Source organism: Portunus trituberculatus, chromosome 32, assembly GCF_017591435.1.
Source record: "Portunus trituberculatus isolate SZX2019 chromosome 32, ASM1759143v1, whole genome shotgun sequence".
Taxonomy (NCBI): Eukaryota; Metazoa; Arthropoda; class Malacostraca; order Decapoda; family Portunidae; genus Portunus; species Portunus trituberculatus.
The window spans coordinates 14,671,702-14,687,531 of NC_059286.1; the positions used below are offsets into that span (position 1 = coordinate 14,671,702).

General features: G+C 43.0%; 1 protein-coding gene across 1 annotated transcript; it reads right to left on the reverse strand.

Annotated features, from left to right (window-relative positions):
• Positions 1 to 504: 504 nt before the first annotated feature.
• On the reverse strand, positions 505 to 8,402 carry LOC123511931 (mucin-2-like). The gene is made up of 4 exons (XM_045268035.1): positions 8,351 to 8,402; positions 3,411 to 5,619; positions 1,685 to 1,944; positions 505 to 873 (listed from the first exon to the last, which is right to left on the reverse strand). The coding sequence occupies exons 2-4, from the start codon at positions 4,465 to 4,467 to the stop codon at positions 598 to 600; spliced, it is 1,593 nt and encodes a 530-aa protein (XP_045123970.1). The 5' UTR covers positions 4,468 to 5,619; positions 8,351 to 8,402; the 3' UTR covers positions 505 to 597.
• Between the last annotated feature and the right edge of the window lie 7,428 nt (positions 8,403 to 15,830).

Genomic DNA, 15,830 nt, shown 5'->3' on the forward strand with positions numbered 1-15,830 from the left:
AGAGGCTGCGAGGAGGCATTGTGGAGAAGAAAGAGACGTGTGTAAGTGGCGGTGTTTTCTCAAGGGCATTGTGTGAGACGAAAATAACAAGTTGAGATATCGCAGAAGTGGCAGAATGTACATTTCAACACTCCTATAGACATGCACTCTTCAGCTCTATCGTCCCAACTCGAAAATCTCTGTTGTGTTTATCCAACAAGAGAGAGAGAGAGAGAGAGAGAGAGAGAGAGAGAGAGAGAGAGAGAAGGGGGGAGGGACAGGAACTTTCTCTACGATCAGTAATAGCCTTTCTTTTATAATTTATTGAGTGATTTTATTCTTGTCTAGTTGTTTTTTTGTTTTGTTTTATTGTTAGTATCGTTGCTTTTCAGTGGTTTACTTATTTATGAGGTGCCATGAAAGAAAAAAGAAAGAAAATCTAGAAAAAAAATTAATGAATGGAGGACAGAAACTTTGAAAATAAATACAGGAAGAATAGAAAGAAAGGAAAAAAAATGAGTGAACGAGGAAAAGTGAAAAAAAAGAATAAAAAACGATAACAACAACCACCACCACCACAAATGACCACTCAAAAAAATGTCATTCCCTCCACCTCCTTCAGCGCTCTCTAAACTCCACACTTTTGCTCCACACCCTCCCTCTTACCCATACCCTTCCCTCCTCACCTTTGAGCGGCACATCCCTGAGGGTGAAGCGTGGGGTGTCCGAGGCGTCAGGGTGAGGCGGCGGCGTGAGGGAGTCTCTCTCTGGCGGCGGCGTGCACGGGTCCGGGAAAGGAGGCGACCTGTTGCGGCGGAGTGCTTGGCCACCTTCCACCGTCCACACTCCGGCGTTAGTGTTGCTGCTGCCATCCTCTCCCTCTGCTTCCACCGCCTGTCACGTGGGAGGTGATTACTTCTTGTGTGTGGTTATGGAAGGATTGCCGTTGAAATATGTATAAGAAGAGTGATAACTGCTAAAATGAATTAATATAAGCATAGATTAACTAATAAAAAGATGAATGTAAATAAACCTTTAAGAAATATCGCTGAGTAAAAAGTAAATAACCAATTAGCTAATTCACCATACAACAAACTAACTAGGTAGCCAATCAACTAACCAACGGACTAACTAGCTAACAAACTAATTAATTGATTACATAATGCTTGAATTTTAACCATTACGCACAACTGAAGAAAAACTAATCGTTGATGTAGAAATAAGAAACAGTGAAGATGTCAGTTCGTGTCACTGTGCAAAGAAAATATGATACGCCCTTACATGTGAGGCTTTAACCCCTTCAGTACCATGACACGTTTTCATATTGATTCTGGTTACTATTTGGCCCTTTTATACAGCTTCAGAAACTCATATGAGGATTAAAATAGTAAAGAGTATGGGCCATTAATCTTCTGACCTCCACAGACCCTTCCTAATGTAAATAAAATCGTTTAATCATAACCAAAACTCGTTGTAAAAATGAGTCCCAGTACGTTCAACAGATGATTCTTTTTCGAAATGAAAAATGATGATAATAAAGTTAATAACACTACCACTAATAGCTATTTCAACAACAGCAGCAACAACAACAACAACAATAACAACAACAACAACAACAGCAGGAGCAGCAGCAGCAACAACAACAACAACAACAGTAACAGCCAACTCTCCATCTTCGTGTCAGCTTCGCTCTCCAAAAACTTACTTGGTTACAATATCCTCCCGTGAAAGTGGAGGTGGTGGCGGTGGTGGCTGGCAGGTGGCGCTGGGAGAGTGGGGCTGCGTTGATGGTGGTGGTGGCGGTGGTAGTGTTGACAATGCGGGTGGTGGTGAAGGTGGTGGTGGTGGAGGTGGAGGTGGAGGTAGGAAAGAGAGACATACTCCAAACACCCCCACGACGCCGCTCCTCCAACCTCTCTTGTCCACTTGGCCATCCGCGGCGCCCTCCCCAGATAGTGGCCTCCGCTGCCGCCAGAGACGTTGCGAGGAAGGAAGGGGAAGATTATTGGGTGTCCTCAAGGGGGCTTTCTGTGTCCTCAACGAAGGATAATGAAGGGAGGTGAGGAGAAGGAAAGGAAGATTGTTTCCGTGTTTATTTTTCTCTTTTCTTCCTTTGCGTCTCCAAGGAGAGGCACTTTCGCCACTCCCTGGAGGAGAGATAATGGAAAGAACGATTTTATGTTCTCAAGGAAAAGATAGATAGATAGATAGATAGATAGATAGATAGATAGAGAGAGAGAGAGAGAGAGAGAGAGAGAGAGAGAGAGAGAGAGAGAGAGAGAGAGAGAGAGAGAGAGAGAGAGAGAGAGAGAGGGGGGGAGGGGGGGAAGAAAGGTAGTTTTTCGTACTTCTTTTTTCCTGCGTCTCCAAGGCGAGTTTGTTAAGACTGCCAGGCGTTTTAGAGAAAAGGCAATGTTTTTGTGTACTCAAGGAAGGATAATAAGGAACGAGAGAAAAGAAAAGTGTTTTTTCATAAGTACTTTTCCATTTCTTCTTCTGCGTCTCCAAGGTAAGATTGTTAAGACTGCTTCGCGTTCCAGAGAAAATATAATGATTTTGTGTCCTCTAGGAAGGATAAGAGAAAGCACCTAGACGAAGACAATGGTCGTGTCTGCAACATTTTTCTCCTTCTCTCTCCTTCCATGCGTTCCCAATAATTGTAAAGATAATTGGTGTTCTGGCGTAAGGATAACGAAAGTGTCCTCAAGGAAGAGTGGTGAAAATGGGAAAGAAAAAGGAAAGGAATTATTTTCACGCCCACAAGTCTTTGCTTCTGCTTCCTTCTTATACGAGTCTCTAGGGCAAGATTGTCTCGTGTGCTAAAGATAATTAGAAGGAAAATAGAGAGAAAAGAGAGAAGTGTTATCATTATGACCTCAAGAAGATACGAATTGGTGATATTAAGAAAGATGACGTCATGTCCTCAGGAAAAGATAATAATTTGCCGTCTCTATGTAAATGTTTGCAGTACCTTCAATTATCATGGATCACAGAAGAAAAAGGCTTGGGTTGTGTCATTAGAAAATAAGTTGATAAGGATAAGAATAGATAAACAAATAGATAAATAAAAAGAATAACATGTTTTCTTCAAGATTTATCTAATATTAAAGTGTCCTTAATATCTAAAGATCCGTTCGTTACAGGAATGTTTAATCTTCAACTACAAATGTCTGCAGCTCGACAAGGAGAGGACGTGCCATGAGATGTGCAGGGAGGTTATACTGTAGTGTAGAGGGAGAGAAACTGAGATACCACTGGGCACGTAAAGGTGATGGAGGTGGTGTGGGTGGTGGACAATAGGTAATGATAGATGCAGTGTTGTATACGAGTAATAACTGAAAGTGAACCTGCAGAGCGTGTGGAGACGTGGTGGTGGCGTGTCGTGGGCCCTCATCCGGGCGGGACGGTGCGGGGCGGGCAGGCTGCCTTACCTTTATCGCCGGTCTCCAGGAGCTCCAGGCCGGGCTGGGGCGCCGCCAGGAACTCTTCCTTCGTCATGTGCGTCCTGACCTGTGGCTTTGGCGCAGCCTCTTCCTCCCCCACATCAAGATGGAGGTTGTCGTAGCCCTCCGAGGCGCCCAGCGTCACCCTGAGGGGCCAGGCGGGGCCAGGGCGGTGCAGGGTGGAGGTACTGGCCAGCGTCACCTTCGGCGGCGGCGGGAAGTTGGATCCCGGCTCGGCGGAGGAAGGGCCAGCGTTGTCCGCGAGATTAGGCGAAAGTGTGTAGACGGTGGGCGCTTGGCGTGGGGGCGGCGTGACAGTGGTGGTGGTGGTGGTGAGGGAAACGAAGCGTGAGGAAGTAGGCGTGTACCTGAGGAAGGCGCTGCTGGGGTGCGGAGAGGAGGAGGAGGAAGAGGCGGAGGGGAGGGAGGTGGTGGTGACTGGAGTGTGCGTGGTAAACTTATTCAGCGCCGGATTGTAGGTGGTGTAGGTGGTGACTGTGGGCCCGTGCGTGGTGAGGGTGGCGAGGCCCGGCGAGCGTGTAGTGACCACGGAGGGACGGGTGAGTGTCGTCATCACCCCGGGCCGCGTGGTGGCGGTCAGGCGGCTGCTGAAAGTGCTACCGCCTCGGCCGTACCGAGGGAAGGAGGGCGGGGTGCTGCTGACGGCGAGACTAACAGGCGGCTCGAGTGAAGAGGAAGACGGCGAAGGCACGAAGGAGGAAGACACGGAGGAGGAGGGAGGAGGGGAGCCGGAGATGGTTGGAGGAGAGGCGAAGGATGGGGGCGAGGAGGAAGGCGGAGGGGTGTTGGAGGCAGTGAGGCGAGGAGGAGCGAGCGTGGCCGCGTCTGAGACGAAGGAGAGTGGCGGGAGAGTGTGGCCCGAAGACATGCTGGCGAGATGCTGCATGGGCGTGGTGGTGTACGTGCCGGTGAAGGTGCTGGCGGAGGCGGTGGTGGCGGTGGTGGTGGAGGAGAGGTGCTGAGGGGCCGGGGTGGAGACCAAACCCACGGTGTAGAAGGAGCCGTGGGTGGCCCGCCCGCTCATGGCCGGCACCCACACCTCCGATGGCGACGTCACCCCGGGGCGGGGGCGCCTCCTGCGGTACAGAGTTGAGGTGTCAAGAACTGAGCTCCTCCAGTGTAATGCCGCGGCCCGGGAGGGTGGCGCGACCTGCCGCCTGACGGAAAGAACGGTGAACTGCGGCCTGTGTGTTAGGAGCCGATCGAGGAATGTTAGTTTACAAAGCGGGACGAGTGTTTACAGATGGCACTGCGCCTCTAACGCGGAGAGGTGTGGGAGCCGGCGTGCCAATAGTACTAAGCCTTGCTACTTCGCACACATACACGCTCAATTGCTAGCGAGACGAGGATGAACTCCGTGGCAAAGCGCAAGAACTGCCTATCACCTTTACCCTCACGCCGTGCAGTTCAGGGCGTGCCGAGGCTTGCTGTGCGGAATGCTGTGCAGGCGGCGTGATCTTACTTACGATGAGTCGGTGTTCGTCTCTTTAGGGGGAGCGTCGCGGTCTTGGGGCTTGCCGAGACTTCCTGGGGGTTCAGATTCATTTGGGACGAGTTGGAGTCTCCAGATGGAAGGAGTTCGGGGATCCTTACATTAGCATCGTCACAATCTTTTCTGCCAAAGACTTGACGCCATGATCATACGGCGCCAAATAAACAGTTTATGTGTAAATCAGCGTTAGCGACGCACAGGTAACTCTCACACTTTGGCTCTACCTATCTTAACAATCTCTCCAGTATGTTTAGCCTGACATACTCTCACAGTTGCACACTTGGCCTGTTCGCAGCGCTTGTTTCTTGACTCTGGCTTCCTCAGTTCCTAGGAGGCGGTACAAGGTGGTGCAGAGGCGGCACGCTTTCTAGTCAGCAGGCGGTGCAAGTGTTGTGCGGCACTGAGATGAGATAGCGTCATCTTCCAGGTTGCCTTAGGAATTATTTGGTTACTGCTTGATTGTGCATGTCCTCTAATTGCTATCCTTTGTATTCTAGTTTTTTTTTCTATTGTATGATAGTGAGAAAGAGAGAGAGAGTAACTTCCGTGGAGAATCAAGACCGCTACAGTCAAGCAGACGAAGGAAAAAAAAAAGGGAAGAATTGAGTTTGCTTCGTTGTGTTGTCACCACCGTGTATCCGTCCGTGTCTCCGTCCTTCGCCGCTATAATCGTCTCCTCGCCTCCTGTTGATAAGATATATTGTTTCTATCATATCCTGCCATTATAATAACTTAAGAAAATGAGACCACAAAATTTTAATATTAATGTAACGATAATATTGACATAATATTACCATATTCTATCAGACAGTTAGGATAGCTTAGATTTAGATAGATTAGGTTCGGCTCAGATAAATCAAACAATTGCCATTACACGAACACAAGGAAGTTGGATAACAAAAGGACAACTGATCTATATGTCTACACACAAGGCAGTCATAACAGTGCTGCAATAATAATGGAGTTGAGTTCTAGGTTAGGTTAGGTTAGGTAACTCTGGTTAGTGACTAATCAAATTCATATCACTAAAAGAACATTAGAAAACCAAAACAAACGGAAAGGAAGGAGACAGAAGGAGATAGAATAAAGTGATACCTAAGCTTATCACAAGAACTCACGCCTACTTGACTCAATTGAACAATAAGTCACGCGCTGATTGTAAGGTCATTGTAGTCGCTTGCATCATATCACAGACTGGCGCCTCTATTAGTTACCCAGTCCACTTCTCTTATTCATTAATTTGCCCAATCTCTTAAAAATCTCTAACTTTTTACACGACTTTCATTATTCTCTTAAACAATACTACGGTGATCTAGTTTCCTATGCAGCTTCACCAGAGAGAGAGAGAGAGAGAGAGAGAGAGAGAGAGAGAGAGTAAAAAGAATGAAAAGAAAAGAATTAAGATGCATGTAAAACTATCATATACCTACTATCTTATGCAATATTTGAATCTGTTGAATCCCTACGCAGTTTTAACAATAAGAGAGAGAGAGAGAGAGAGAGAGAGAGAGAGAGAGAGAGAGAGAGAGAGAGAGAGAGAGAGAGAGAGGGTAAGGAGGGAAAGAATCAAGATGCATGCAAAACTATCAAATATCTTCTTTTACTACAATTACTACCATTTTCTTCAATACATGTGTTCAATTGCTAGGCAGTTTCAACAGTAAGAGGGAAGAGTGGAAGAGAGGGAGGGAGATAGCGAGGGAAGGTAAGGAGAGAAAGAACTAAAATACACGCAAAACTATCAAATGTCTTCTTTCACCACAATAGCAACCGTCATACATTACTGCGATCCATCAAATTCTTACGTAGTTTTACCAGTAAGAAGGAAGGGAGGGAGGGAGACAGCGAGGAAGGATAAAGGAGGGAAAGAATTAAGATACATATAATCTGTCTTCTTTTACTATGATCACTACTGTTTTCTACTATACATACATGTGTTAAATTCTGAAGCAGTTTTAACTCTAAGGGGGAACAGAGAAAGGGAGAAAGAGAGGAGGGGTAAAGGAGGGAAAGAATTAATATACACACAAAACTATCTGTCTTCTTTTACTACAGTTACTACCGTCTTCAACATAACTGCGATCTATCAAATTCTTATGTAGTTTCAGCAGTAAGAAGGAAGAGAGGGAGGGGGATAGCGAGGAAGGGTAAGGAGGGAAAGAATGTAAATGTACCTAAATTTATCCCCTGCTTGCTTCGGTATAACAAAGTGTCATGCACTGGTTGTAATATTTTCATTTGTTTCGTCCCACTGTCTGACTGTCTGTGTTACCCTATGGACTTCTAGCATAAATTTTGATGGTAAAAAATATTGATAAGGTTGATGTGTGGCGTGTTGGGTCTATTGTTCTTGTGCATTTTGTCTTTTTAATGTACATATTTCATTATGTTCTTGGTTTTTTTGGTTTGTAAAATATTCATCTACCTACCTCCTATATTCTCTCTCTCTCTCTCTCTCTCTCTCTCTCTCTCTCTCTCTCTCTCTCTGCAAGAACGTCATTTAATTAGTGTGTTTTCCCAACTTTCCAAATTAATCTCCAAAAGTACAATTCGCGTATTACTTAACACACTTATCTACTTATTTTTCTGTCCCTTTGTAAGTGTTCCTTTACAAATAAACCGAGAGGTGGAACTGACGGCTTCATTGCACACACACACACACACACACACACACACACACACACACACACACACACACACACACACATTGATCGAGGAGGAGAGAAAGAAAGAGAAAAAGAGTGTGAATGATTGGTTTGATAAATTACACAGTACACTACAATCGATAAAATAACACTTGGAGAAAGAAAGATATAAAGGTACAAAGATAATAATAATAATAATAATAATAATAAGAATAATAATAATAATAATAATAATAATAAGAAGAAGAAGAAGAAGAAGAAGAAGAAGAAACAGAGGAAAAAGAAGAAAAGGAGAAGGGGAAGGAGGAAGAACAAGAAGAAGAAGAGATAGGTACATACATTATCAACACCACCACTACGCCATTTCTACCTGCGAATCTTCAATCTATTAATACGACTCCTCCTTCTCCTCCTCTTCCTCCTTCTCCTACTCTTGTCATTCCTCCTCTTGCTATTGTGTTGTGTGTCTTACTCTATATACTATTACTATTACTATTACTACTGATACTATTACTGGAACTTATACAAATACCATTGAATATAACTACTTCTTTGTTGTCTTCGTATTAAAACTACCTCTACTACTACTACTTCTATTACTACTACTTCTACTACTACTACTGCTACTGCTATAGTGATAATAACAACACCAACAGCAGCAAAGATAAAAGTAACACCACCGTCGCCACCACAGCCACTGCCACTCTACAAACAAACGCACCACGAACACGTACAGAACACGTCGCGTCTGTCGTCCGTTCGTCACTGACCTGAGCCTGAGGGTGTGGCGTTCAGGACTCCCCGTGGCTAACTGACTCTGCCCTCTGACAACTTCACCCTCCCTCCCTCACCTTCCTCCCTCCCTCCCTTCCCTTCCTCCCTCCCTTCCTGCTTCCCTCGTTTCCTCCTCCTTGCTCCACCACCTGCCTCCCCTCACACCTCACCCCTCCCATCACTCCCCTACCTTACCTAGTGATGGGGGGAGCGAGGGAGGAAGGGGAGGTATGGGAAGGGGCGCGGTAATGATGCATGCACAACACAACACATTACCACCGCCCTTTCCCGCCCCCCACCCACCTCCCTGCCCAGTACAGCTTATCAGTGGGGATGGTAGCAAGGCAGAGGGGTGTAGGCGGGGTGTAGGAGGGTGTTATAGGTTTGTGGGTGTGGTGGGCGGCCTGTCCCACGTCCGTATCTAATTGGAGGTGGCTGCAGGGGTGTGGGCGGGATGGGCGGGGTGGGCGGCAGGGCAGGAGGAGTCATTAAGAGGCGCCCCACCTCGTTATCCTCCCTCCGGCTCGTCTTATGGCCCCGCCCTGACCTCTTTCCCGTCTGATGAGACAGTCGCGCATTTTAGACGCCGCAGAGTTGGCCGCAGACATTCGCCGGCGCTAATATTTACGGCAGCCAAAGGTGGAGTGTCGTGCGGGCTTGGGTGTGGTCGCTTCTCCTAGATAACACGACTGAACCCATCATTTGAAGTTTTCTGTGAGCAGCCGGTGCACTAGGCCGCCTCCCTACGCCCCACCCTGCTCTCCTCCCCACACATGAAACATAAAAACATCAATACTATACAAATTGGTTCACACTGAAAGCTCGGTGGAGGATGGACGGTCTCAGGGCTGTATGATGGGTGGCAGGGACGGTTTGTTGACAGAGGAGTCATGCTACACTACCTGGGGTTAATCCATCTACTCACTCTTGCTATTCTCTACTCCAGAAAGCCCCATGAAATTCTTAACCATATTTTTTTCCATCCCAATGCTTTATCTTGGCCACTGAAGTCTCCATTGGAAGCTCTCTGGTCTTTTTATAGGCGTTTTCATAATTCTTAGGCCATTCGCGACTCCTAAAACTCCCCATGCAATTTTCCGCACTGTCAGACACTCTAGGCTCGCATCTGACTGTTTTCCAGGGTCTAAAAAGGCGTTCATTCGGGTTTCTGTGTTTTCCAGTTGGCGTTGAAGAAACCTTACTAAACTATCATTAAAATTATGAAAATACTTCACAGTTCCATTAGATTCCATTAGAGCAGGGAAAACGTAGCAGAGATAAAGCATGGAGATGTTTAAGAAAAGGAGCCTTGAGGAAAACGTCACGAGAGTTGCATTCTTGTACTATCTTCAAACGTTTCAGCTTCCTCAGTGTGTCCTGCACCTTGGCTCCACGCCAAGCTGTCCTACCACACTTAATAATCAAAATGGCGTTCTTCTCAAATAAGATCTAAAGTACTTGTCTAATTCTGTCTAATCAAACCTTTCCGCTCCTCTTTGTTGCCCTTGGCTAGTATCCTCTTATACAAAAAAAGAGTCCCACATCACAGCCAGCCGTTCTTCCCTTCACCAGCGTCTCTTTCCTCTATTAAGTTACCTAACCTCGATTAACTACTGCCAACAATGTGAGGGTTTCCAAGGGAGCTGTCATGATTCTATAGATAGTGATACTTAACCTCTTCAGTACCAGAACGTGATTCATATTTATTCTGCTTACTGTATGGTGATTTCGTATAACTTCAAAAGCTTACGTGAGGAATTAAAGGAGTGAAGACTCTGCCATTAATCTTCTCTCTTCTCTTAATCCTCCATAGACCCTTCCTAATGTAAATAAAATCGTCTAATCACATAAAAAAGAAAAATCACGATAAAGATGCGTTCCAGTACTGAAGGGGTTGTCATGTACCATTAATGGTAAAAACACGCATGCAGACTCATGGACTATCATTGTGGCCTCTGAGAAGTAGTCATAATGAAATAGCAAAGCGTTTCAAATCACGGGCCATGTGATCGATAGATTATGACAAGTAGTGTTGCTGTAGTACCAAAGATGAAAGACAAATAATCTATAATTCTTCATTGTTGTGTCTAACTTTTGGACTATCGATGAAAGAGAAATATAATCTATGAATTTTCACCATTATTTGAAACTTTTGAATTACCATTATGTATGTTTCCAAAATCAAATAAATAAATTAATATACAGATAACATTAAGTAACGCGTGGTACCTTTACCTGTAAATAAATATATATATAAAAAGACGAATGATACCCAAATAAAACTAAACAAACTTAAGATAAAATAAGATGGTTATGATATCACCTATCCGCTTCACCTTAATTTCTTTTCTGTTCATTCATTATTTTATCTTTTCTTTTTTTCTTTTTTTTCAGAAGAGTTTAAAGGTTTGAGAGGCACAAGAGCGGGTCACTAAACTGGTCTTGGCGTCACGAGGTCCTCCCCCCGCCAGCCCTTTCCTTCCTTCCTTTCATTTATGCAGCAGCCACTTTTGTATTCTTCGTATTCTCTTCCTTATCTCCATTCCTTCTTCGTTCTTATTCCTTATCTTTTCTCATCATACGTACTTTTCTGCCCATCTGTGAGTCTTTTTTTCTTCTCATTATCTTCTAGGCAATTTCGTGTCATTTATCTTTGTCGCCATTCTTTCCTCGTTCTTATTTCTTATCTTTTTTTATCATATTACAAGTACTTTCCTACCCCTTTGAGGGTCTCATTATTTTCTTTTTCTCATGTTTTCTACTTTCTTTTTTCTTTTCTTAGACACGATCTTTTTCTTTTTGTTTCTTTTTCGCCCTTTTCTTTCTCTCTGCTTTCTCATCTTTGCTTCTTCTCTTACTATGAATTTTGCGATCTTAATTTTCATATCTTCTATTTCCTTTCTTTTCTGAGGCACGATCTTTCTTGTTCTTCTTCTTGTTCTTGTTCTTCTTCTTCTTCTTCTTCTTCTTCTCTTGCTCCATATCTTATCTTACACATGGTCAGTTTCCTGTTGCGTGGCAAAGAAAGAAAGAGACAGACAGTGAAGAAAGTTGCCTAGTCACATTATGTAACTGATGTTCAAGCGTAAATTTTCTTTAATGTTGTGGCGAAATTTTTCTTCCCACGTCTCTGCAACGGAAAAGATCATTAATTCAAGTTAAGGGGAACAGATTGGCCTGTCGATTTTTATTTTAGCTCTTTCTTCTTCTTCTTCTTCTTTTCTTCTTCTTCTTCTTCTTCTTCTTCTTCTTCTTCTTCTTCTTCTGTCTTCTTATTTGTGTTAACTTCATTCTGTTTCCGATTTCTTACTTTTTTTTATTTTCTCTTATTTCCAATGTTTTCTTCTTCTTCTTTAGTTCCTCGGTTTTTTATTATCTCATTATCCGTCTTCATCTTTTTGTTGTCTCTTTTTTCTTGTCCTCTCTTTTTTTTTCTCGTCTTTCTTCGCTTTACTCTTCTTGTATTGTATTTTCTTCCTGTTACAATCCACTCGTGTTTTTGTCATCTTTCTTTTCTATAACGGCTTTACTAGAATTTCCTTCCTTTCTGCTTCTCTCTTCACCTTTCCACGATCTTCAAATCTCAGGTACCCTCAACCACTCGTATTTTTGTCAGTTTTACTCTCTATAACTGGTTTACTAGTATGTCCTTCCTTTCTACTTCTCTCTTCACCCTTTCTTCAAGTCTCAGGCAGCCTCAACTTCTTCTGCAGTGAGTTCTCCTGTTCCAGTGTACACATCAGAGCGGCCTTGACCACATCCAGCCAGCCAGCCCGCCCTCTGAGCCACGGGGGTAAAAAGACTTGTTCTATTGAGCCATGTTAATCTTTCACTCGCCCTTTTGTGTTACTTATGCATTCCGTGGACGGTGCCTCTCTTTTTCTCCCTCTCTCCCTCCCTCTCTCCCTCCCTCTCTCTCTCTCTTTCTCTGATAGGGTTCTGTTAGTGCATTCAATATACCTTAAATCGATAGGGTTTGGCTGGTTCGGTCTCGGCTGACTGCCAATAGAATCTATTTATTGGGTTCATGTGGTTCTTGTTTCTTTTGGAGAGTTTTGTTATTGCTGTTTTTTTTGTTTTTTGTTTTTTAGCTTATCATAGCACGTAATACATGTTCATTTTATTCATTTCTATAGCTCAACTGTATTTAATTATGGTTATTATTGCAGTTGCTAAGTGGTGACGATAGTAACGCTGGTAATGATGATAATAATTATGAAAATAACAACAATAATAATAATAACAATAACAATAATAATGACAATAATAATAATAATAATAATAATAATAATAATAATAATAATAATAATAATAATATTACTATAACAACTACTTTTACTACCATCACCACCACCTTTACCACCACCACCACCACTACTACCGTTATCACTACGATATATTAATCACAATAGTCACCATAATTAGATGTAAGCGATACAATTACATAAATTAATATATATTACTTGTTATCAGACATCGCTATTGCTCCAACAGAAAGTAGAAATAAAACTAAATCATCTATACCTATCCTTTATTTATTTATTTTTTTTATTTAACTTTTTTGATAATTCTATATTGCTACTTTAATGATAAGTTTTATGGAAACAGTCCACTAGGCAAAGAATAATAAATAGATAAATTAATAATAAGTAAATTGAAATAAAACAGATAAGTTGAAAATTGAATAAACTGCTAAAAAAGAGGACAACAAAAATATACAAAATAAGATGAAAATTAAACTAAAAAGTAACGAAAAGTGAAATGACATACGTAACATATCTCTTGTAACCCACACCAAACTCCACCACTTGTGTTTGTATTTCACTCCCATTGCTGTGCCCTCACTACTCACACAGGCAGGAGAGTGACGCAGCAGTAGCAACACGTGCAGAAACCAACACATATTGAACACAGCACACGTAACATTAAGAAAACTAAACGAATAATAAGAAAAATACAGTTTATCGACTTGTCTTCAGTTTTCGCTCATTTTCGTATGGTGTTCGATACTCCGACACCTTGATGGCCCATTTCGCAGCCCCGCGGGACCGACGGGATAGCCTTTAGTGGTCCTCGGGCCGCGGCGCTTCCCCCCATGTCATGAGTCTCTGGAGATGTGAGGGAAGGATGGTGTTGCTAGCGATCCATGGTGTTGGTATTTCGTGAGCACCTGATTCAGATTTTTTTTACGAATAAGCCAGTTTTAAGATTTTTCGCGAATGAGAGAGGAGGATTCTGTGCCTAGCTTTGGTACACCGTGTTGGCTTCTAAGATTTTCCTTGAATGAAAGAATGAACGTGTTACTACCTCTTGTACTGTACCTCATGCACTCCTAACTCAGATTTTTCCACGAATGAAGAAAGATGTTAATTGCTCATTTTGGTGCTACTTCGCGGGCTTCTATCTGATTTTCCTTGAATGAGATAGAAGGAACGTGTTGCTGGCAGTTGCACCTCGTGAAATACTGCCTTCAGATTTTCCGCTTGCTTTGGTGTACCAAGCGAGGGCCAATTTTCAGATTTTCCATGAATGAGAGATGGATCGCGTTGTGAGTTTTGATGTTTCGTGACTTCTGATTTCAGCCTGTTTTGTATGTTTCTTCATTTGATGCGCAATGATATGGATGGGTATGCACTATTAGAAGAGCTGCCACATGTAGGGTTACTGCTTCATGCAGCTTCCCGCACCTAAAACATGACCATTATTCTGCAGCTGAACTTGAGGTACGGCAGAACGTGCTGAACAATTAAGAACCTACATGGCACCAATATGCTGCAGTTATATTATCGGATTTATATCATATCATGATATATATTATTAAATGTTTTCCTGGGCAAAAGGGAAAGAGGAGTAAAATTCCTTCTTTTAAGGCCGGTTCACACGTGCCAATTTGCGACTGATATTTTACGTAGGTAGAGTTTCCAACTCACAATCATTGCCCAGCGACTGTAGAAAGCAGTCATAAAACAAGACTGTGTTGGTCTTGCTAGTCGATTTGCAACTTTATTTACGTCGTGACGTCACGGAGTAAGCTTTGAAAATGTGGTCTCCAGATAGAGAAGATGTTAGAGTTGGTGAGGGTAAAGGACACATCTGGGACCCCAGAAATGAATTATACAGAAAAAAAAAAAAAAAAGCTTGCGCAAGTTGTAGTTCGACGAAATAGCTGCCACTCTACAAGAACTGTCTCCCTCAATGTAGGGTGTTGTTGGAGGTGAGGATTGAAGAATGTAAGAATTTAATTTGATCGCAATTGTGCATAGTCTTCTTAAGATTAACAATTATCTTATGAGAAATGTAGGGTGTCAGGATCTTCCAAGCTCAGCTCAGGTAAAAGAGTGTGGTAGAAACTCCTTTCTTTCCTTCTACTTAGCCAGGGACGTATCCACAAGCATTTTTTTTTTTTCTGCTGATTCTTCCGGTACGTCAAAAGAAGACCAACCACAGCTTCAGCATCGTCACTGGAGGAAGACATCTTTGCAGGTAGCTGTTTGTTTACATTTACTTCCCGCCATGGCGCCAACTAGTCGATACTTTCCAGGCGCTCTGTCTGACACTTTCCGACTAGAAGTGATGAGTCGGAAATTCTATGTACGTAAAATATCAGTCGCAAATTGGCACGTGTGAACCCTCCTTTAACTATACCATTAGATACATGAAAATATAATAGTTACACCTCAAAATAATGGAAGTAAAATATATTTTCTAGAATAGACAAGACGGATTCCTTACCTGTCTCTTACTTTCTGCAACAAACATAAAAAATAGGTGGGGAGGGGGAAGCTGCAAGATGCCATGAGGCTGACGTGTTGTAGTCCCTGTATGAAACACACATCTATTTCTATACAGTTATTCTTATCCTGCGTGTTCAGTGTCTCTAAGATAGCTTGTAACAATGGTGGTGTTGCTGCACTGCTGCAGGGACACCTGCAATGACTCGACAAACTCCAATAGGTAACCATGCAGTTATTGAAGGACGCTCTTTTACATGACCATGGCGACATAACCCTGTTGTAGGACATGGGGACATTCTGCCGACAGTTTTGCAACTACAGAGCACAAAGACTTCACTATTACCGTCAACTAACTAAGGGCAGTCTCAGCAGAGCCACCACTAGCACTGGAAGTTCGAGCCTCTGTGTACACACAACGCCGATTCCACGAATGACATTAAAAACTGTCTCACACAGGCCTAAGCATGACAGGCTTGAGTGACACCATAGATGATATGTCACAGCCAATACTATCTTGACCTTTTTTAGTCTAATAAAAAAATTATACGGAAGATCGCCTCAAGGGTGTGCTACGGATTCGTCAAAAAATGGTATTAGTTTTGTATCTGAAATCTTCGAAGCAAAAACGCCAAAATCTTGATGACAAAAGCACACACACCATCGTAGTAAAAAAAAAAAAAAAAAAATTCCCTAAGTCTGCCTTTTACTTATAATCTAAACTTCAAACTTCAAATTAATTTCT

What these genes read in the sequence shown, in the direction of transcription:
- LOC123511931 (XM_045268035.1), bottom strand. Translation starts at nt 4,467, where the DNA reads ATGAGCGGGCGGGCCACCCACGGCTCCTTCTACACCGTGGGTTTGGTC. An exon ending in CCTGGAGACCGGCGATAAAG is followed by an intron (nt 1,945 to 3,410) that starts GTAAGGCAGCCT and finishes CTCTGGCGGCAG; the next exon opens with CGGAGGCCACTATCTGGGGA. An exon ending in CGGGAGGATATTGTAACCAA is followed by an intron (nt 874 to 1,684) that starts GTAAGTTTTTGG and finishes CCCACGTGACAG; the next exon opens with GCGGTGGAAGCAGAGGGAGA.